At 40.4% G+C, this 23,486-nt stretch overlaps 3 protein-coding genes across 3 annotated transcripts; 1 reads left to right on the forward strand and 2 right to left on the reverse strand.

Annotated features, from left to right (window-relative positions):
- Window positions 1-6,144: 6,144 nt before the first annotated feature.
- Window positions 6,145-9,469, reverse strand: LOC133923196 (uncharacterized). Its single transcript, XM_062368622.1, has 14 exons — window positions 9,321-9,469; window positions 8,659-8,835; window positions 8,295-8,563; window positions 7,997-8,203; window positions 7,819-7,911; window positions 7,627-7,722; window positions 7,198-7,542; window positions 7,061-7,132; window positions 6,902-6,961; window positions 6,762-6,827; window positions 6,609-6,674; window positions 6,451-6,522; window positions 6,316-6,381; window positions 6,145-6,234 (listed from the first exon to the last, which is right to left on the reverse strand). The coding sequence occupies exons 2-14, from the start codon at window positions 8,831-8,833 to the stop codon at window positions 6,145-6,147; spliced, it is 1,677 nt and encodes a 558-aa protein (XP_062224606.1). The 5' UTR covers window positions 8,834-8,835; window positions 9,321-9,469.
- Window positions 9,470-12,589: 3,120 nt separating this feature from the next.
- On the reverse strand, window positions 12,590-14,833 carry LOC133923198 (uncharacterized). The gene has a single exon (XM_062368623.1). The coding sequence runs from the start codon at window positions 14,831-14,833 to the stop codon at window positions 12,590-12,592; it is 2,244 nt and encodes a 747-aa protein (XP_062224607.1).
- Window positions 14,834-18,354: 3,521 nt separating this feature from the next.
- LOC133923199 (early nodulin-like protein 17) lies at window positions 18,355-19,727 on the forward strand. The gene is made up of 3 exons (XM_062368624.1): window positions 18,355-18,568; window positions 18,670-19,066; window positions 19,544-19,727. The coding sequence occupies exons 1-3, from the start codon at window positions 18,355-18,357 to the stop codon at window positions 19,725-19,727; spliced, it is 795 nt and encodes a 264-aa protein (XP_062224608.1).
- Window positions 19,728-23,486: the final 3,759 nt, after the last annotated feature.

Below are 23,486 nucleotides of genomic sequence, written 5' to 3' on the forward strand. Positions count from 1 at the left end.
GGTGACGGTTTACATTTTCAATCCAAATGTTGCTTTGCGAACAAGTTAGATTTTGTCTTGAACATACAGGAGCTACCCATCATTTCATTACTACGAACAACTAATACGCCTTTGATTGTTCAATACCTGACTTAGACATTTTTTAAGTACGAATTTCTATTTTATATACAATTCAAAGCTAATTTGTACATACTCTTTTCACAGATAATTAAAAAAGTGTCTCGTACAAAATTTTCGATACAGTCCAAATCATTTTTCTTCTAGTGTCACATTCCGACAGCTCGTCCTCTGACTCTCCAGAGCCGCTGGTTAGGGTTTGGGATCAACATTCCTGGGCCAGGTATAGTTGAAGGGAGAGAAGGCAAAGCAAAATGGTGGGCGGCTGCTATACCGCTGCTAGCTGCAAGGCTAAAGAAGCGTCGTGGCGACACTGCGACCATCTGGTAGAGACAGGAGGAAAGAACTCTCGAAGGTTGTGGGTTATTCGAGGAATCGCTAAAGGGGGATTTGGTGGTGCAGTGGACGAGGAGGCGACGGGTGCTGGCGACGACAGCAACCAGTTTTTTTTTTTTCTGGGAGTGTGCCACGAAAGTATGATTCGATCTTTCAAAATCACAATAGATAATACGATAGATCGATTTGTGAAGCTTCGATATTAATAATCTAAAGATTCTAATTAAAATAGATCATAAACTCTCTTAACTACTATAGTTACTGTGCCGAACGTGATTGATATTATCAAGAAGTCTTTTTTCATGTAAATCGAGAATACAAGTAAAAAAATAGAAAATGTAATCTGAATTACTATTGCAAATGTAAATGTAGTTCTTTAAACTGAACAAGCGATGAAACTACAATGTGGTAGAATAATTTAAGAAAAACTCGAATTGTTCATGTGTCTATGGCTAACTATATATAAAAAATGACACTGCACCTCTATCGGGTAATTACAGTGTGCAAAAAATGAATTTTATAGTCAGGCCAGATCCATTGGAAAGATCATCTTGTATCCTTTTCAGACTGCATTTAAACACCTCCGTAGGACTCCGTATAAAAAAAATATGATCCAATTGTCACACGATTGTCTGTTTGAATCCAAATCGAATTTTGTGACTGAGTTAATTCTTGCAATTTTTATTTCTACTTCCCAAATGAGTTTTGAGGTGGGACCAAATCCATTAAAACATATATGAAGTCCTCATTATAGATTGTACTCCGGATGAAATAATTATTAATATTTTTCTGCAAGCCTATTAGCAGACTCTGAATTTGATTCAGATTCTAAATCCAAGTGGGATATGGATTACAATCCGAATTATCTTGGCTTAGAGGTAATTTGATGGCTTGTAAAAGATGGAGAAGCCTTCTTCTCTTGGAATCAAGTTTGGCAGGAGGGCCATGTCCCACAAAAGCATCCTGAGCATAATAATCTGATAACATATAATTATTCAATATTAGATTATAGCATATTCTTATCAAATATAAATAAAACTTTCATAAACGAATTTACCCCTGTTGTTTCTCATGAGTGATTGTATTTAAAGGTAGCATGATCACATCTGTGTGTTTAGCTCCGTGCACTTTGTATGAGGCTCTTGGACAAACAATGGCTAGTTTTCCACTAGGTACGATAGCAGTGTGAGAGATGGCTTGCCAGGTGCCATGCACGGAGGAGAGAGGTGTCCACTGGGGTGGTGGGTTAATGGTTTAGCATTCAGGAGTAATTCAATTACATACAAAACAATTTGGACAAAAAAGACCACACGATTTATAATGTTTGGGAAAATTGTTTGATTTTAAGAAATATTTAGTCTCCTGAAAAAATATGCGCCCCCCCCCCCCTTTCAATTTATTGTGAATTCTTTTTTATTTAGGTTAAATTGATGTATCGTAATGATAAGTCAGGCTATAATGCTACGTAGTGGAACGTATATATGTTCTACATATATGCCTATTAAGTACATAAATGTCCCGTGTATTACAATTATTACTTGTCTACATCGTCAGATTTTGGACATTATGCCTTACCTCCTCTCTGAAGTAAACCCACTTGTGCATGGTTATGTAGACCTACTGATCATGAGGGCACATTATAAAAAGAACCTATTCACTGCTGATCCATAAAGGAGTTTTACTGTTAGTTTTAGAGTCAGCAGTGAGTAATAGATAGTGATAATCCCTGATTATTATGGTCGATCTCCGGACCGGCAGTGAAGGGGTTATCACTGTTGGATGAAGGTTTCAGCTAGCAGTGATAGTTGGACGCTGAATTGATCTTTTTGGAGTTAGAAAAAATAAAAAAAAAATATTGCACCTGAGGAACCCCATGCCTGCGTAGTCGTGAAATACGGGCGCGTGCGGTTCGTGGCACTCGAACTCAAAACCTCTCCACTCGTTTGATACATCATTACCATCCAACCACAGAAGTACAAGTGATATCATTAGCATATGCAATCATTTTGACATTTTCTGTATGAAACTTCAAACGATTATTTGGATATCTAAGTGACATCAAATGAAAAAGTTTTTAATTATAAAATTGTAGATCTCGTTTAGAGCTATAGTTCTAATATAAAGTTTATCCCCATTCAACTTTATATGAAAATGTTATTAATTTTTTAAAATAAGCTATCATTCATTATCATTGCCGGCTTATGGCTAGAGCCGATAATGATAGTGAATCTACACTACCAGGTCTTTTTGAATGGCCTTTTAGTGCCAGTCCATGATGCGAACCGGCAGTAATATTCTATCACTACTGGCTCGTAAGAAACTAGCAGTGATGCGTCGGTATATAAGCCTATTTCTGTAGTAGTAGCATCTCCAATAAGAGCTAGTCAGCTAGCTATAAGAGATTCATGTCACCATTCATCCTGGATAGAGGAGAGAATGAAGAATGAGAGATAAAAACTAGCTACTAATTAGTAGTTAGTCTATTGCGTAGGCATGCAATCTTTTTAACCCTATTACATGTGTTCCCATATTAATTTATGAAGAGCTTACTATAGTATATTAGTCCATTGGAGGTGATGTTTATTGCACTCTCTACTGTGTTATGAGCAATATTATAACTAGTAAGCTGATTACATATTGTTAGAGATGCCCAGATGCTGGACCAATTTTCACCTGGAACCTTTTCCTTTTTCTCTCTCTTTTTGCATGCTGTTCGCTGCGCTGATTTGTGGTCTCCGGAGACTTGCCAACACGAGTTACATGACAAAGTGATATGGTAAACGATCCACATGTAGTGCCCAACACATAACTTGCAAAGTTGCAATATTCTTTCCTCTCCTTTGACGAAAGGTATCACTTCCATTCCACTTACGCTGGAGAAGATGTGCCGATGGACCTCAAAACCTCGCAAAGGCTCAAACTGAGAGGAGCCATGCCGTTCCCGCCGAGCGACTCGCGTCGTAGGCCCCGTTGGCGAGCCCACGAGTCACCTGACATGGAGTTTTTTTTTTTTTTTTATATTTTTTGGATTAAAAATTTAAATAAATAGATTCTCTGTGAAAAAAATTTACAAATCAAGGACTGCAGCTTTCTGAGAGGGCGGTTAGGCCAGGTTAGCTGGCCTAACCACCCCTCAAAGGGTGGCAAGGGGGCTAACCGCGATGCATGTGGGCCTTCTTAGTGGTCTTCTCCATATACTCACATAGCATCCGTCCGTAAAGCATACTATTATCCTCTATTATATTTTTAGCAGCTGCATACCGATCAATAAAATACTTACAAGTCCCATACAAAATGTCTTCTACAATTCCAACAAATGGTATGGACCTCATTCCTCACATGACCCAGTTATAAACCTCTGCAAGATTAGTAGTCATCACTCCATACCTTGCACCACCACTGTCGTACAACAGAGTACATTTCTCATTTGGCTCGTTACGTATTCACTATGAGAAGCTCTTAATAGCTGAATCTCACCTCCTTACTATCTGCGAAGTATCTGTTGAAAGAGGTCCAAGAGCTATCGGTTCATCACCATTAGGTGTAGCCTTCGCTGTTTGTTTTAGAGTTAGCTCATCAAGTCTTGCCCATAGGGTATTGAACTTCCGTTGTTGGTTTTGACTGCACAACTTTTTGAAAAGCTTTATCAACTCTTTGTTTTTAAACTGTCTGTAGAAGTTCGCACCCATATGGCGCATGCACCACCTACTTTTGAGGTCGGACCACTGTGCTGCTACACCCTATCGAACACTAACATGTTGCATATCCAGCAAAGCCTGCAACAATCCTGCATGTCTATCATGAATTAGACACACATCTGGTCGGTCAAGAACAATAGCATGTTTGACCCGCTCTAGGAACCAATATTAGCTGTCCTTGTTCTCACTCTCTACGAAAGCAAACCCTAGTGGCAGGACTTGGTTGTTACCGTCCACCCCAATTGCAGACAATATCTGCCCTTTGTACTTCCCAGTTAGGAATGTTCCATCTAGGTATATGATGGGTCGACAATATTGAAATGCTTTGATAGTTGCGGTGAATGCAAAGAAAGCACGCTGCAATACTCTTTTCCCGCTGTACTCCACATCAGTCGAGAGGTAATGCTTGATACCATAGTAACTGCCTGGGTTCCTTCCATAAATTGTGGCTAATTGACGAGATAGATTGTGATATGAATCTTCATATGTTCCGAACCTCATCTCAATAGCCTTTTATTTCGCCCTCCATGCCTTCGCATAGTTTATTGTGTACTGGAACCTTTACTCAATAGCACAGATTATTGATCGTGGCTCATACCTTAGGTTGTCCACAATCTCTCCGTACATAACATTTGCAATAAAGGCAGATGACAGGTTCCAATGGGCGAACTCTATTTCCTCAATGTGACAATTATATTCCTTAACTATTGAACACTACTAGTAGTCACTACAAGAGAAACACCCCTTTTGCAACGCATATATGCGTTGCTAAAAGTTCAAATAACCGTTGGTAAGGTCTATACCAACGCATTTATTATCCGTTGCTACAACTGGCGTTGCAAGGGTCTGTTACAACAGATATATAAGCGTTGGTAAATATGACATAAAACCGTTGCAAGGCTGCAACGGATGCATTTGCTTATGCCAACGCTTCTATGTGTTGGTGTATTTTGTAGACCAATGACTTTTTTAGTCTTTTCCAACAAATAAATTTGGACTATTGCAACGCTTATAGGTGTTGCTACCAGCATTTATTCATCTAATTAATTTATATTTGGAACACAATAATGAGAAAGTCATATATGCAAAGATTAATCACAGAAACAAAAAAAAAATCCTCAAATGGCTAGTAACAAATGATTCATTGCATTACATAGATTACAATATCCAAATAGGTTTCATGATAGAAATTCAACATAAGCAACGTTTCCTATGGGTTAACTACTAAATTTGTTAGTCTCTTAAATTGCCGGCACTCTCCACCTTGCATCCAGCTCGTCATCAACAGTATCACCAATTTGCCTTTTCAATCTACATTCAGAAATCAGAATGCTTTAGTGCCATGGTTGAAAGAAAGAAAAATCTCATTGTGAAGATAATAAGAGGTGCACATACCAAAGTTGCAGGCCAAGCAATATGGGCTCCTAGTGCATCACCCATAAACTTGTAGTTTTTATATGGCCGTACCAATACTTCATCATCTGCTATAACAATACTGACACGAACTAACCAAAATTGATTTCCTATGGCAACACCATCAAGTTTCTGTGTTGGATCACAACTTTGGACAGTAGCAACGGCAACTTTTTTACTTTGACTTTTCAAGCTCTTCAAAAACACTGCAGTGCCGGCCTAGTGCACATAAAAGATTAGTGAATAAAATTGTACAACTGAAAATTTTTAGTTATAATCAACGTAAGCAACAATTAATATGAAACTCGTTTGTTATGAACGAAAGTTGATTTTCATACCGCCATTGAATTAGTTGGTAATCTAGAGCTTGTCTCATGCTGTTGTTTCTTAAAAAAAATGGAATGGACTATCAGTCTACCGCTAGGAGAATTAATTATATGTTTAAACTAAATAGCATAAAGTCTAGAATTCGGTATACAGTAGCATGCTTGGCTGCATAGGCTCTTTTTGAGGTATTATTTCCATGAAGCGAAAAAAGAAGGTCAGATAGAATTGAGTAATCAAATTATCAAAAAATTGCTCACAGCAGAAACATTGTTGCTAAAAAGAATACCTGGTAATGAGAACCTTCACGATTTGAGCAAAATGAAGGTGTTTCCAAGTCTGCAACCTGATATGTAGGCTATTTTACTAACTGCATGTTACATAAATAATCTTAATAATGGTAAAATAAAGAACTGGTACTAGTCACCTTGTAGGTATTAGTATTCTTGTTTTTGTCCAAGCTAACAGCATCTTGAAAATGTGAAGCCCTGGCCTGTGAGGGAATCATAACGACCAATCAGTTAGCGCTTGTTTTTTTTTAAGTAGACCATAAAGTACTAACATTGTGTGTTTCAGTAAATTCTCTGGAGGCTCGCAGCCTATTGTCACCATTAGGGGCATTATTTTCCTTGCTCTATGTATAAATACAAAAATATGTTATGATGGATCAATTTGATACTGAAAGAATGATAGATTCAAGTAGTATTGATGTAAATTAACCTTTTGTGCAACATAATGTTTTGTTGCTTGTTGTGCAATGTCATTCTGTATCATTTCCCTTTTGTTCTATATGAAACAAAGGTCAAGATATCATTAACTATATATAATATTAGTTGTAAGCAATGAAGAGGCTGGAACAGTATGTCAGAAAACCTTGAGTGCAGTAGAATATTTGTTTGGCCGCTGTAAATCCTCATATTCATCATCACTTTGCCACCTCTGTAGTAGATAAGAATGAATTAGAATACTTCAACATAAACTCTGGTTGAAAAGTTATGGCAGTCCCATACTACCGTATCGTTATGGCGTTCAATCATGCTAGACTCTGGACTTTCAGGGTGACAGTACACTCTCTGTAGATAGGAAAAAAAAATAGGACTTACACCTGATTATCAAAAAGAAAGTAATGTATGTATCAAAATATTTTATTATTTATTCAGAGGGTTTCTTACTTTTCTATTCGAATTTGGCCCATCAACACAGATAGTTTCTTGAGCTGTATGCACAGAATCATCTAAGCACCTCTGTAGCATAAATTCGAACTGTTAGTACAAAAATGGTGAATAAGAGACAAGTTCTTTGAAATTACCTTATCTACTTGTCTTTCTTCCAAAGATATTGTTTTTTGTTTCAATTGAATGATAGTAGCATCTTGATTCTGGACATGCTTTTGGACCTTTTCCAGTTGAAGTCTGAGGGATTGAACATCTTCACTTGATGTCGGATCCAATGAAGTTAGATTTATGTTCTTAAAGCGCCGTGAATTTGACAGGTCAAACACTTTATTTGGATTTGGAACTAGGCCCAAACCATGAACACAGCCTTGCTTTTCTTCTCCTAATATCTGATTCAATGCATCTCCTTTCCAAGCAATCTTTCCCTGACTAGTGTCCGCTAAATCTGGCTGCTCTTCTAAAAGTTCCTTCAGTTCGGCCTTGAGATATCAACAATGTAAATTAATGTAATGTAGTAATAATCAATGTGGATAAGAAAATATTGATCATTTATTGTTAAATACCACATGTCCATTTATATTCTTGTCACTTTTGGGCTGGTGTGTATGGATGAACACAACGGCGCTGTGAGGGACCTTCTTTTCAGGATCTCTTTGCCTCTATATAAGACAAGGTTGAATATCAAGGACTTAATAATCATTATGTATGTCGGAATGAAGAACAAATGCACATAATTGCAGCTGTACATAGCTTACCAGCTCTTCTCTGTTCCGAGCAAAGTTTTTTGTTCCAGCTGTATGCGTCGACTTCTTCTTTGCGCAATTTGTCCTGTTTGTCTCACTTATTTCCTATGACAGAATAAGAAACTATATTGATCTTCTTGAAAAGCTAATATGCTGATACATGATAAATGAAATATGTATCCACATATACCTTTGCCTTTGGGGTCATCCAATTGTTTACAAGTGCAATCCACTGATCCTTAATAACAACACCTTCTGGACAATTGCTGCAATTAACTTCCATACTCTTATTCACATCAAAATAGAGTGACTTCAGATTTGACTTATGCTGCCTCCATCTCTCTCCAATAGTTCGTAGTATCCACTTTTCCATGCGAGAAGGGTAAAGGAATCTCATCTGTACACAAGTAACCAAAATCATGCAGAGAAAGAAAAAAACGAAAAGCAAGGTCAAATTTGAAATTTGGCAACAATGTTTAACGATATACCTTCACTTGCTTTAGTATATCCATCTTATTTTTTTGTTCATTGCTATTTCTTTCTCTCTTTCCTATTAGCAGTCTCCAGTCCCTGTAGCTCAAGCTACACAAGCAACCATTCCTAGCGACCATGCCAAGAAATTTGCCTAGAACACCAGCTTCATCTCCAATTGGCTGATCGAGGTCATTACAGGCTACAATAATTCTGAGACCTTTGGGAAGGCCCCAAATATCTTTCAGTTTGTTCCTCCCACGCCTTCCTCTTTCACCATTCTCCTCTGTCCAATGTTTCATTACCATGGAAAAGAAATATTCAATAGTATGTGGCACAAAATACTATCTAATAATTACCATTTGATTGATCAGCAGTTACCTTGGACATTAATCTCAACATCATCATCACCATCTGAAAAGTTTTCTCCAACACCCGGTTGGAGTTCAGAAGAACCAATGTCTTGTTGAGGAATTCTCTCTTGCTCAGTATGCTCCTCTGACAAATATTCATCTTGGCTCTGGATAATTCGATTTCTTTTACCCCTAGTTATCATTTCTGTTGCACAACGGAGTCAATAAAACATTAGTAAAAATCTGTAACTGTTTTGAAGAAGAGAACTGAAACATAGAACCTTAAACCCATGCCTCCTAATATTGGCATACTTAATTGAGAATCAAAACCGATTATAGAGTATTAAATTCTGTAATCTTCATGGAGGCATATGAATCGAAACAGACTGGACTGTAAATTACACGCCAAATGAAACTACTCGAAAACTACTAGGGCATAGATCAATTATCGTGATCCTCCCTCTCACAATACTACTAGGACACAAATCAATTCAACACTCTGGGACATCAAAACAATCTAGCGAATTGGGTTGCAACAGGAAACACGAATCTTGCTTTGTTCAACCACGAATAAACAGATGGAGCAGTAAAATCGGGATGGCAAATACGTAATCTTTTAGCAGGGAAGGAGGCACGGAAGGCATTGCGTCAGATCCTTAAGTAAAACATTGGATGGACTGTGTTACGAACCTAGTTGATGAGCAGCGATGGCGATGCCAGAGGTCCAGCCGTGTTGCCGCCAGGCGCCCGCGGCAGCCCAGACGATGCAGCCGATACCTGGAGTTGTGCGATGGGAGGGAGAAGAAACCCACCAGGCCACGACTTTGTTGGCGTTGAATGGGGAGGTGATCAGATCGTGCAGTTAGCGGAATGGTCAAGTTCCTTTTATGGTGCCTTTTCTATTACACGCTTCATTCCCAGCTCTATGGCAGGTGGGGTCACTGTATGGACCCAAAACATTGGTGGAGCTTGGAAAATGTTACAGCCAAAGAAAAGCGCGGGAGTAGATTCACCAGAGAAAAAGTAGCGGGAGATGGGGAAAAAAAAGAGGGAAAGAAAGGCGGGAGCTAAAAAGCCAAAGATTTATTCTAAACTTATTTTTTTGTGAGAAATCCAAAACTGATATTCAAATGTCATGAATCGAATATGAATAAATTAATTTGAACAATAAATCTATACGACTGAGAAAAATATCATCGAAGGATAAAACCAAGTATTCATCCTTGAGAACTAGTGAGCAGGTTTGTACACACGTTTGAGAACTAGTGACCCCTTAAAAAACCAAGGCTTCGTTTAAATTTTTATACGATAATAGTGATCTCCTTTGAGTTGATCCAACCTTGATGCCACAACTATTAGCATATGGATGGATGTTGAGGTAGTTTGGCTTCGCTCGGTTGAGCTTGTTAGCCTAATGAACTAGCTAAGTTGTACTTGTCAGCAAAATGAGGAAGCCTAGCTAGCTTCTTTTGTCTCGAGACCAAGCTCTTTAAGCTCACGATCCGGATATTAAACTGTCCAATGTTGTGATCCATGCCCCTCACTTGCAGCAGAGGTGCATACACATTGGGATTCTAGAATCCTCTAAAATATCATCTATTTCGGTCTTACTTGACTCATTAGGCTCACGAGTTAGCTCGAGTCATCGCATTAATGAAATGAGCTACATTTCCAGCCTAACTCATTACAAGTTGGATGGAGCCAAGCCAAAACAAGCTTTAATTCGAGTCGACATCTGATTTGGCAGAACTACGAGGTTTTCATTATGTCCTAGTTAGCGACGACGACCGAGAAAAATGAAAATTTGAGGAGGAAGCTGCTTGGATCCATGTTACACGCATAGTGCAGCCTACGGATAACATTATTCATTCCAATATTTACCCGAACACACCTATAAAGACTGGTTTTTCTTGAAATCTTGAGAGAATCAAATGTTAATCCATATTTTCTTTCATATTTTGATATAAAATACCAAATAAATATCAGTTAATTTATCTTTGCGTAGTGGTGAGGGAGTCTGCTTTTGGAGCACGACATCTAGAGATCGACCCCCAAAAAAAGATACAACATTTTTTTTTGAGGTCATATGCCTGTCCGGGCAAACTGAGTTCCAAAAAGAAAACAAAAGACTGCTTTTGCAAGGATTCGAGCACCCAATCTCTATAAGAGGACAGGAGAACATCACCAGTACACTGATTGCTAATTTACACCTGTACAGGAAAATAAGTACAACAAATATTTGGAACAAAAAAGGGCACTTAATGCAAGGCCAACTAAATTCTGTTTAAAACGGAAAATACAGCTCGTCAATGGTGCAGCTCATCCATGTTTACACAATATCCATGTTTTTGTGATAGGCAACATCCATGTTTACACAATATGGCACGTTTGTTTAATACATGCATCTAATCACACACTCTAGATCATATCACAACCTAAACACCTACAAGATGTAACAAAATGACCACTTGGCAAACTGAAGGAAACAGTGTGCGATACAGTGATGATTGGTTGCCCAGTCAGGACTTGAAGAATACAACCTGTTGAAAGTGAAGTAAATATGTCAGGTGTTAGCTAAACTGTATAATATTAAATTGTAGTAAAAAAAATAAAAATAGAACCTTAGGTGTTTAATTCAGTTTCTTGATTCGAACTTGTAAGTGGATCTATAGTTGTTCCCTCTATATCATTTCTAATCCATGTGTGACTGCCGCGGGCATTATCAAAAAGGTCCTCAAGTGTACTGACATGGTAATGTTCACTTTCTACATCATTCCATTCTTCTCCCATTTCAAACACATCCCTAGGTTTCATCTTCAACACAACTGACCATCCTGGATGTAAGTGGTCGTCAACATAGAAAACTTGATCAACTTGATTGGCTAATACAAAAGGTTCGTGCTCAATCTTATCACCAGTGTGAATCTGATGAGAGAAATTCACAAGTTTACAACCATATTTATCTGTTTTCACTCCCTTTCCTTGTGTGAGATTAACCCATTCACATTTAAACAGAACCACCGAGAATTTTCCATAATAGTCTAACTCAATTATATCAAGTATCCGTCCATAGTACATGACATCTCCAAGAACAGGGTTAGTATCACCTGCCGAAGCATAACTTGATGTTTTTGCAGTCACAACAACTCCGCTATTCTGAGTCAGCTTGTCATAGCGCTTAGCTCGAAATCTGTATCCACGAATATTAAAGGCTCTATGCCTTCTTGCTGAGTCCAATGGACCTCGAGCCAACCATCTAATTTCCTCATTGATGCTATCGCTACCGTTCTGTTGCTCCAACTGCATGATCTGTTTCATCCAAAAATATATATAAGTCAAATTCATTCACTTTTATAAAAACTAAACCATAGTACTCACATGATCTCTAAACCAATTAGGAAAATCTTTATGTTGCATTCGCTCAATCGTTTTAGGAGCTAGTCGGTGGTTACGATTTCTCCTTTTGATATCAGCAGCATTTTCCCTAAAGATGGAAATTAGCATGAAATTATTAAAATATAATCTTCTGTAATATGTTAATAGGTACACAACACTTACTTGAAATAAGGGATGACAGCTTCACAGTTGTATAGCACATATCGATGGGCTTGCAATTTCTCTAAATCAGTTAAAATGAATGTAGATGGTTTTCCCAATGGTTTTCCTATTGAGGGAAACAATAAGGATTCATGGTCACATAAGTTAGATTCAAGATCATCCCGAGTCTCATCATTCCTCGATGGTTTGTTATGTTTTGTAGAGAAGCCTTCTAAATATCTGGAACAAAACACCATACACTCCTCGGCCTGATATGAATTTGCCATTGAACCCTTTGGATGAGCTCTGTTACGAACATATGACTTCAATTTGCCAAGGTATCTGAATATGTAAAAGTTACATTTTAGTAGGTGATATATTATATATGACTTAATCAAAAATTGAAAACGTCCTGGGAAGAATCAATACCTTTCAATAAAGTACATCCATCGATAGCGGACTGGTCCAGCTATCTTACATTCTGTTGCTAAGTGGACTACTAAGTGAACCATAACTGTGAAAAACCCAGGAGGAAATATCATCTCCATTTTGCACAGTGTAATTTTAATTAATTGCTCCAAACGATCAAGCTCTTGAAGATGAAGCACTTTGGCACATATTCCTTGAAAATATGCAGATAAATCAAATAGTACTGCTATTATATCATCTGGAAGAAGGCCCCTCAAAGCAATTGTCATGAGTTGTTGCATTAGGACATGGCAATCATGAGTTTTGGGACCTTGAATTTTTCCTTCCTCAACATTGACACATCTTGATATATTTCCTGAATAGCCATCAGGAACTCTTATATCTCGAAGAACTTTACAGAATGTTTGTTTCTCACTTTTAGACAAAGCAAATCTTGCAGGTGGTAGATAGTACTTTCCTGACGCTTTTTGTTGTGGGTGGAGGTCTTCTCTGATATTCATTTCCTTGAGATCTTGACGAGCTTTGAGATTATCTTTTGACTTTCCATCTAATCCCAATAATGTACCATAAATATTTTCACACACATTCTTCTCTATATGCATCACATCAAGATTATGTCGGAGAAGATTATAATCCCAATAAGGCAATGTGAAAAGACTACTTACTGCCTTATACGTTTTTGACTCCTTAAAATCACCAAGAGCATTGATCTCATCCAAAACAGGGCGCTCATAATAGGTTATAGGTTCCATTCCAAGCTCTGTGGTTCCATCAAAAGAATCTCGATCAAAACGAAATTCATGATCAAGGGGCAGAAATCGACGATGACCCATAAAACAAGATTTCTGCCCATGCTTCAGACGTTTGGTCCATGCATTTTGACCACAAGGTGGACATGCATATTCTCCATGCACCATATAGGACGCTAGCATTCCCAAGGCTGGTAAGTCATTTATTGTCATTAACACAGCTGCTTTCAAGTTAAAAGTTTCATTTTTTGATGCATCATACGTCGAAATGCCATTTAGAAATAAATCTCTTAAATCATCCAAAAGTGGTTCTAGGAATACATGAATTCTATCTCCAGGACTTTTAGGACCAGGAACTATTAAAGACAACAAAAGATAATGTTCTTTCATGCATAACCATGGAGGTAAGTTATATATTGTCAAAACAACTGGCCAACAACTGTGTTTAGAGCTCAACATCCCATATGGATTAAATCCATCAGTAGCCAAGCCAAACCGAATATTACGAGAATCTGATGCGAAGGGCGGGAACCTTTCATCAAAGCTCTTCCATAGTTTGGAATCAGGTGGATGTCGTAGAGCATTGTCCTTGATCCGTTCTTTATCATGCCATCGGAGGAGAGGTGCTGTTTCTTTACACATAAACAGTCTTTTCAGCCTCTCTTTGATCGAAAAGTATCGCAATACTTTTCTAGGTGTTGCTTTCCTTCTTTCCTTGTTTGTTAGTTTAGTTTCAGGTTCCTTATCTTTCCACCTAGAAGCCTTACAGGTAGAGCAAAAATCATCACTTGCTTTGTCTTTCCAAAACAGCTGACAATTGTTTGGGCATGCATGAATATTTTCATAGCCCAGGCCAAATTTAGAAATAACTTTCTTAGCCTCATAAAAATTTTTGGGCAATTGCTTTCCATTTGGAATTGCCATGTGCAGAATATCAAGCAGATCACCAAATGATTTATCTGACCATTTATTCATGGATTTTATATTAAACAAAAGCACGAGTAAAGATAGCTCTGATAACTCACATCCTTGCCATAAAGGTTTCTCTGAATCTTTAACCAGTTTATAGAATTCTTGAGCTTCTGAATTTGCTCCATGTACAGGTGGATTTGCACAATCCGGGCCATCTATCATAGGAATGTCATCATAAAAATGTCCAAATGTATCATTAATCAATTGATGCATGTTGGCATGTCTTCCAGAGTCATTCTGAGACTCTGGTTGCTGATCAGCAGTGTGTTGGACTGAAGGCTCACCATGAAAGTCACATTCATCATAATTCTCAAGTATCCCATTGCAAACTAAATGTTCATATATCTCATCCCTCGATAGAAGTGTAGTGTTCACACATGTCTCACATGGACAATGAATCTTGGTATCTGCTGATTTATCTTTAAATGCAAATTCGATAAAACCTTTCACACCATTGTTGTATTGAATAGATCCTTTAGAACAACGCAAAAGAAGCTTGATGACTTCTATGTCCATCGTCGAACTATAAATTGAAACAATTATTAATTCCGTTGAAAGTAAATAACAAAAGCAGTTTTAACCTTTTTCTTTCCATAATATAGATCACTACAGGAACTAATTGCCAAAGGCGGCACAATGATTGTAACCAATAATGGTAAAAGGCCAATGGATAGTTCATATGTGCTTCGTGAAGGTTGTTATTCAACACAAATATGCACTAAACGATCTGGAATGAAGTGCTGAAAAAATGTATAAAGCTTGCAGACACTGAACAAATTTGGTAAATTGATGGAAACCGGATTAGAAGGCATGCATCCGATTAAATTTTAAAAGCAATCAAAAGCACTACTTCAGTTCTAGTCCAGTTTATTATTTTTCTATAGATGCACATGGAACAATCAACAGAAATTTATATTCATGTAGAAGATATAGAAATAGGTTGGATAATGCTGTACCTTAGCCTCCTCCAAAACCCTTTTCTCCTTCAAAACAGGCAGCTGCTTGAAGATTTATGCAGTGGGCGACAAGGGATTGTACAGGTAAACAAAGAACAATTGTTGATTGGGACGGAATCAGATGGAGAAGGCCGGTAATATGCTGAACCACCAATCAAGTTTTCAAAGCTACTGTGCAACTCGTAGCAATGGCGATCAAGATGCTTGGCTGAAGAACAACGATGGATTGCACACCGTGGATGTGTGGGAGATGAGAATTAGAGCTGTGGACGGGGCGGCGGCGTTGTGGCTAGTGGCGCGGGCCGGAGGACGGGGCGGCGGCGTTGTGGCCAGTGGCGCGGGCCGGAGGACGGGGCGGCGGCGTTGTGGCCAATGGCGCAGGGCGGAGGACAGGGCGGCGGCGTTGTGGGTAATGGCACAGCACGATTACACATTGGAACCTTATATTGTTCGATCAAAGAAATGATTAAAACTTATTTGCGGGGCAATCGAAACAGAATCTGTGCGATGCTTTGGTGGTTAGTATATACGGAACCCAACCTTCGAGGGTGCGGGCTCGAATCCTGGCCAACGCGTTCGGGTTTGTCGTGTTTTTTTAATGTTGTATTTCTAGCGCGCTAGTTCCGGGGGGGGGGGGGTGCCGGACTGGTACTGAATTATAAACGAAAAAAAGACAGAACTCAGAAAAAATAAACTAAGAAAAAAAGATGAAGAAAGGCCCGTTGGCCAGTCCATACGAATTGTGCTTCCAACGTTTCGTAAGTGTTGCAGTCACCGTACTTGCAACGGCTTGACCATATGTTGCAAACTATGTGTTGCTAAAGGGTGGTTTGCCTTGTAGTGAGTCTACCCATTTCTCTCTTAATGCGTGCACCTGTTAAGGACACTGCGGCACCAAACACTTCACATTGTACTCCCTTTTACTGGATTTAACAACCTTGAACTGCTTCCAAAGAGAAAATGACCAGAATTTTAACTGCATCAATAACTGCCTCCTTTGTAGGGTACATAGCTCCCTGTGACACCTCCTTCTCATGATACTGTCACGGTGTCTGATCAGCCTCGCTAACCACCAGCTTCGAAAATTCATGATCCCTCCACTCTGCAGGCACTGGAGCATTACCCTCCTAGTCAGATGAATCCCCATCGGCAAGACCTTCCTCCAACTCTTCATCCTCCAACTCCATCTCTTCAATGATGCTAGGGATGTCCTTCCCTTCATCGGCTACACCCATCGGTTGCAGCTCTGGAATATCTCCAATATCTTCCCTGGACCCGGCATTAACCTGCTCTGATTCATCTTCCACTGTCTCACTTGGTCCTGCTACTGCTTCCGCAGAGTTCACCTCAGTTTGATCTTTCAGGTATGCCTCAGCTAACAAAACCAGAGGCATGTCATGTTTACAAGATATATCTATATACTGCCTCTAAATTGATGTGGCTTCGATGGGAACAAGCTCACCAAAGTATCCATGATTAGCACGGCTAAGGACAGCTTTCGGCTTCAGCTCATATTGCTGCGGATCCAGTTGGAAAAACCGCATGAGCCATTTGCACACACCCACAATAGTCCTCTCATTAGCTTTACTAAGACCCTTCATGACATGACAAAATCTAGACAGATCTACACCGTTAGGACTGTACCTAATTTCACCCTCATCATAATATATCTGAAAAATTAATTTATCTGTCATCCCTGAAAACACCCGGAAACATAACCAATGTTAAGACCAACGAACTATATTTCTTATTATCGGATAAAATAATTTACCGACACCGATTTATACATAATAATAGGTTTTTAATAATAATCCTAACCAAACTAACCTAGAAATATCACTCTATACAATCTATATTTACTAGCTATTCTATCGTGTGCAAATTAAACGCTACCATTTTCTAAACGCTACATCCTAGGTTCGCATATTATCATATAGTGCTACTTCCTATGTCGCACAGTACAACCCTACAATTATTGTTTTATAAAATCTACATTTCCAAAACTAACATAGTAAAAATAATATTCTATATTTCACTGCTATCATAAAATGTTCTAAGTAAATTTGATAATTTTCTACTAAATATAGAATTTTTTAAACCCTAGGTCATACATGTTTAAAATCTATGTCATATACTACTACTGCACTAATTAACAATAATAAAAAGAAAAAAAAGACTTACCGGAAAGTGATTTTCAAATCCACGGCTCAAATGCAGCAGGGCTTCGCTGGGCTCTCTTCCTCCCCTCTCCTCTCCTCTCTTCTACTCCCTCTTCTTAATTTTTTTTTTCTGAATAAAATGTGATTTTGAGCTATTTTTAGCATCTTTTATAAAGGAGGCCGGAGGGGGTGGAGGCCGGGCGGCGCGGCGGATAGACCCCCTAACCGCCCCCTGAGAGAGTGGCAAGGACCCCTACCTGCCCCCTCAGGGGGCGGTAAGGCGTGGCCACGGATGGACACCCCCTAACCACCCTCTTCGAGAGCTACAGGCGTTTATATTTATAATTTTTTTCACGGGAAATCTATTTTTTAAAATTTTTAATAAAAAATATAAAAAAAAAACCCTGACCTGCCTGCCTCGCGTCGTGGCAGCGGGCCGCGGCCTCATCGCATCTCAGAACTAGGCCTGGCTCGGTTTTGGATCGGCACCGGCTTGCCGAGAACGAATGCTTTGTCGGTCTTCTCTCTCGGGGAAAAAACAAGGAGAAAATATATGGAAGTCTTCCATGCATGGCCGCATGCATGGTTGCATTTGCATCTGCAACTGCCAGGCCGGCCCGAGGGTCGAACGCCACGTTCTCCACTTCTTCGTATGCAGCCGCCCCTGCCGCGCGAGTTGACGTAACCGCCACTAGCAATGGCGGCCGATTCGGTTCCAGTTGAGTTCGCGACGCTCCTTCCCCCACCCGATCATCTATCTCCTCCTTGCTTCCACTCGCTTCTCCGTCGATCAGCCTCTCTATAAAACCTTCGCCTTCTCTCACTGTACGTCCGCGACAACACACACCGAGCACTATATTATCGATCGATCTCTTCCTCAACGTCACCAGAGATTGTACGTTTCCCATTTGGTCATTTGGATATGGCTGCAGCGACGGCGTCTCATCTTCCCTTCTCTGCGCTCGCCGTCGTCCTCGTCCTCGTCGCCGGCCTCCCGGCGGCATCGGCGACGCGGCTGGGCAAGCGGTACAGGGTCGGCGGCCCCGACGGGTGGTGCGTGCCGCCGCCGGAGGACAAGGAGATGTACTACGTCAACTGGGCGTCGCCCATCACCTTCTACGTCGAGGACTCCATCGGTAGGTGATACGTACTCTCCTATATATTCACATGCATTCGATGTCACATCAGCCAGCTTCGGTTGCCGACAAGGAGATGTACTAATGTGCATCGTCGTCAGAGTTCGTGTACAAGAACGACTCGGTGATCAAGGTGGACAAGGTGGGCTACTACCACTGCAACGAGACGGCAGGCCTCGTCGGCCCCGGAACCGGCGCCGCGGCCGCGCCGCGCGACGGCAGCACGCTCTTCCTCCTCGACGCGCCGGGGTACGCCTACTTCGCCAGCGCCGACCTCGACCACTGCAACATGGGTGAGAGGCTCATGATCAACGTCCTCGCCTCTGCGATGCCGCCCGCGCCGTCGTTCCAGTCGCCGCTGCAGACGCCCGGGCCATGGTCGTGGCTGATGTCTCCGTCCTCCCCGCCAGCGCCAGCCCCGTCCGTGGCGGATGCGACCAACGCGGGTTACTCGCTCGCGGCGTCGCCCTCTCATGCTATCATACTGGTGCCTGTCACGTTGGCGCTGGCCAGCTTGCTTTGAGGAAATGCACTAGCTAGGTGACTTAATTAATCCATGTGGTCAGTGGTTACAGTGCAAGTAGTCGAGTTTTCAGAGTGCCATGTTGTGAATTAAGCTTGTTAATTACGTTTCCGATCGATCATTGTCGTCTTGATGAATCGTCGCATTTCATGTCACAGTATTAAGAAATTGATCTGGACTGCGACTATATATATTACCGGTTTCTAATGTTCATCAAGGGGCTTCTTAGGAGGCTGCTAACTGCAAGCTTTAAGGAGCTGGAAAGAAAAAGTATCTGAAAACCTAACAATCGACGCAAATGCACCAGGGCGATAATCGGCATTGCAGGAAAATCAACAAACATTCTCTGTACAGATAATGTGTCCATTGCACAGTGACCAGAATATAAATAGCAAGCAATCATCCTGGTGGATCGATTTCAAACAACTAACAATTATAGTGCCAACCTACAGGAGATGGTCGGTTGTTGAGACTTGTAGCGAATCTGGAGCATTGCAGGAGATGGAGGCGTACCCGACGCAGGCGTCGAGGCGGCGCACCAAGGAGGAGAGCGACCCGCAGGTCAGCAGCATAGCATCCGGTTCGCTCGCCGGCGAAGGCGGCGCCCCATCAGCACGCACGATCTCCCAAGCCTGACACATGGCAGCTCATCTCGCTTTCCTTGGGAGGACGGAATCATTTCCGCGGGATGATTGCTTGCTGGGGAGATCCCGCGCGTCCGTGTCCAGATCAGAGGAATCGTGACGGGCTCGATGGGGATCGAATTCGAAACGCTTGGCGTGCTTTGTTTAGGCCGAAATTTTACGTGCTCGCGCGGCTACAGCTTTCCAAGTACTTCTCCTCTCGTAGTGTTTGTCCCATACCGCTCTCCGTAGCTGATCGAAGCCGGGTCATATAGGCGCATCACAGCCCACGCATCGGAGTTGGAAGGAGGGGTTGATGGGCTTGAGCCCACGTGAAAGCCCTGAACGCCGGTAGCTAGCTGGCCGCGGGTTAGAAATTAGGGAATGGTGCTGGCCCCCACAAACTCTCTGCGACTCTCTCCCTGCGTCCTGCCACTTTTCTTACTGTCGTTCTATCTATAATTTGAATATTTTACTATTCATCCTACCTCATCTGGTTACTGACTAAAACATATTTTATTAATAAAAACATATGAAAAAACAGAAGAGAAATTAACGAATAGTCTTCTTTTTTATCTTATCTGAAATTAAACTATAATATCATTCCTAGTGTATTCGTTCGGTAATATTCACATAGCGTGTTCACACCATAATACTTTGAGTTTATATTTAATATTACCGTATCTAATATTTATATTTTCATTATAATATATATATATATATATATATATACACACACACGTACTACACAGTCATGGAGGAATTGGACCTAGGTGCTAGAGCACCCACCTTTAGGATCATTAATTTTGCATCCATATCGGCAGTCGGGGTGGGACGGAGATCATCTAACTTTACAGCAGTAATTTCACTCTGCTATGAGCCATCAGATGGAAAATGGATAGACAGATTTAGTACTGTAGTAGCATTGCTACATTAAAAAGTCGTAGTGCCCACGCCCAATTTACTGTGGGGATCCGGATCCGCCGGGAGTGGCCGGATGAAAGGCCGGGGCCCACGGGATCGCTTCGGGCTTGGGTTAATCTTAATCAAGCCGGGTAGTGGATTAGGTCGTGCTTAATCGTGACGTGACGGGTTTGATGGGAATCCAACCCAGCCATGGCTTCGCTTGGCTTATACGGCCCACATTTTCTTCTCATTCCCGGAATTCGGACTTGCTGCGCTCACATAAAAAGCATGAAGGTTGTTAATGTGAAATGTTTATGGAGTGAGCCGAAAAGATGCTAACGATTAAGTAACTATTTGTATTGTATCATTTGTTCTTATGGAACTCTAGTTTTTGAATAATTCTTTGGTGGCTATGTACATCTAATTTGAAAACCATACGCCCACCATTGTGTCAGGCAATGGCGGCGGTGGCCGGCGAGAGACGGCCATAAGGGCAAAGCAAGCAAATAGTAAAGCTAGCAACAGCAACAGACCGAAGTTGTGAATGTTACAGATGTTGCAAACGGATGAGAGGGCCGTTTTCGATTGAATTTCATTGGTATTGCACTCAACAGCAACAGTGTAGCGATGGTGTTATGCATCTCCTTGCCCGGGACAAATTCGGATAACTAGTTGAAAAAAGGATCACAAATCCAAATTATTGGGATGGTGGGACGAATATATGGTGTTTCCAAAAATTTCAATGTTTTCTCTCAAATGGAGTACCTATTTTGAAAACCATACGAGTCATGATGTTATTTACCATTAATGTAACAGAACAAGATCTAACATGAACATATTTTGATTTTTTTTACAATTCGAATGTGTTATTTTAACAACTTAAACACATTATTTCAACCAATCACTTTAAAAATGTTGAAAACGTTGCCGCAACTGTTGCAGATGGTCTTATAATTGTTGAACATGACTTTTAAAAATGTCGAATTAAATTCTCACGGTTTCAAAAAATTGTTGACTCAACTTTTTGAACTGTTGAACGCATATAAAGAGAAAAACATTCTATATCTAAATTACTATGACTAATTATATGTGAAATAAAAATAAATAAAGGCAAAAAAACTACACAACAAAAAAATAAAAAGGAAAAAAACCGCACCAGACGGCCTCAAAAATTAATGAGGCCCTAAATTATTGGATTAAATTATATGTGAAATAAATAAAGAAAAACAAAAAAAAGAACCAGCAAAATTTTGAATAAAACAGCCCATGAATGAAGCCTATTAAGCTGAAGCCTATGAATCAGGCCCGCAAAATAAGGGTATCAAGTAAAAGCCCATGAATTAGGCCCACAAAGAACCCATGCACCAGAATCCTGGAAATAGGTCACGAATTTGACCCACAAAGTAGAAGCCCATGAAGCTAGCAAGAATTCGATCCTGAAGCGCATCCAACGGCACAAAATTCGACTGAAAGCAACAAAATTATTAGCGGTGTCGTTTAGGAAATGCGAAGAAGATGCCACCTTGTCATTCGGGCGTTTCAGGATTTGTAACACCGATTTTACTCCCACTCCTTCATAGTCTCCAAGCTCCAGTGACCTCACTTCTCTGGTGCACTTATCCCAGACCATCCTCCTTTCATGTCTTCAGCAGCTTCTGCCGTCAGATCCATCGCCTCCTAATCACATGCATCCTTATGCCTTAATCATTAGTCCCACCTTCACCGCCTCCTCGCCCCACCATCGCTCACTGCTGGTCAGGTTGCCTCTGTGGCCTCTGTCTAAGCCCAGAGGCATGATGAACAGAAGCGCTAATTAACCCTCTACTTGAATCCTAACCCTAGAAGCTCATCAGACATAAACAAGACGAGAAGGCCGGCGAGAGCACGATTCCCAGAACTGACATATCCGACGCACCAAAAGTCGTGTGTTGGTACAACTTGGCATCCAAGAAACAACCGAGTGAGATGTAGAAATCTCTTTAGATTGTCTCCTTCAGACTTCAGTTTTGTCAAGGAGCATCGAATCCTGCGACGAAATGGAGTAGTTTTTACTAGCTACTACGATCGAAGCAGTCACAACTGTCAATTTTCTAGTTCGAAAAATTTCGTTTAAAAAGAATCTAGTTCGAAAAAGAAGACCAGCACATGATACCGTATCTGAACTAGTATTGGCCAAGTTGATGAGCCACGACTGCGTGTTTGACGCACATTTATCACCTTCGTCTAAATCAATTTCTCTAGGGGTATCTGGACAGTACAGTACACATCAGTACAAGGAACTATCTTTTAGTACTAGTATTATATTTCTCGAAAGAACAGGAAAAAAATCATAATAAGTCTCTACTAGTACTAGCACACCCCTTCAATTACAAATAAGTGTGGTTTTAGATTGTGTGTAGTCAATATTTTTAAATTTTGACTATAAATTACTCTTTAGGTATTAAGTTTGAATATTTAAAAATAATATAGATAGATTTATCTAAAAAATAGTTTTATAGTAGTATAATTTTGCTATACTCTTTAAGTATATTAAATCAAAAACTAGTAATTAAATATGTGTTTTGGGTACATGTCGATGTCAAAAAGACATTTATTTTTGATCGGAGAGAATAATCTACAGCTAGAGAGGGTCAAAACTTTCGGATCTGCCGACCTCGATCGAGCTGACAGCACTTCAACTCCACGCTTCCATGGCTAGCTCCTGATTATATGAGCCACTCATTTCTACTACAAATGTGTGTTTTCCAAAACTGTGTTCTTCTGTGCCTTGCATGCAAGTGTTCTCTCACAAATACGAGCATGACATGTTTGACACTCTACTTCGCTTTTCCGAGGCAGTATCGGCTGGAGTGGGTCCGCCCCAACA

The sequence above is a fragment of the Phragmites australis genome, chromosome 6 (assembly GCF_958298935.1).
Source record: "Phragmites australis chromosome 6, lpPhrAust1.1, whole genome shotgun sequence".
Lineage (NCBI taxonomy): Eukaryota > Viridiplantae > Streptophyta > Magnoliopsida > Poales > Poaceae > Phragmites > Phragmites australis.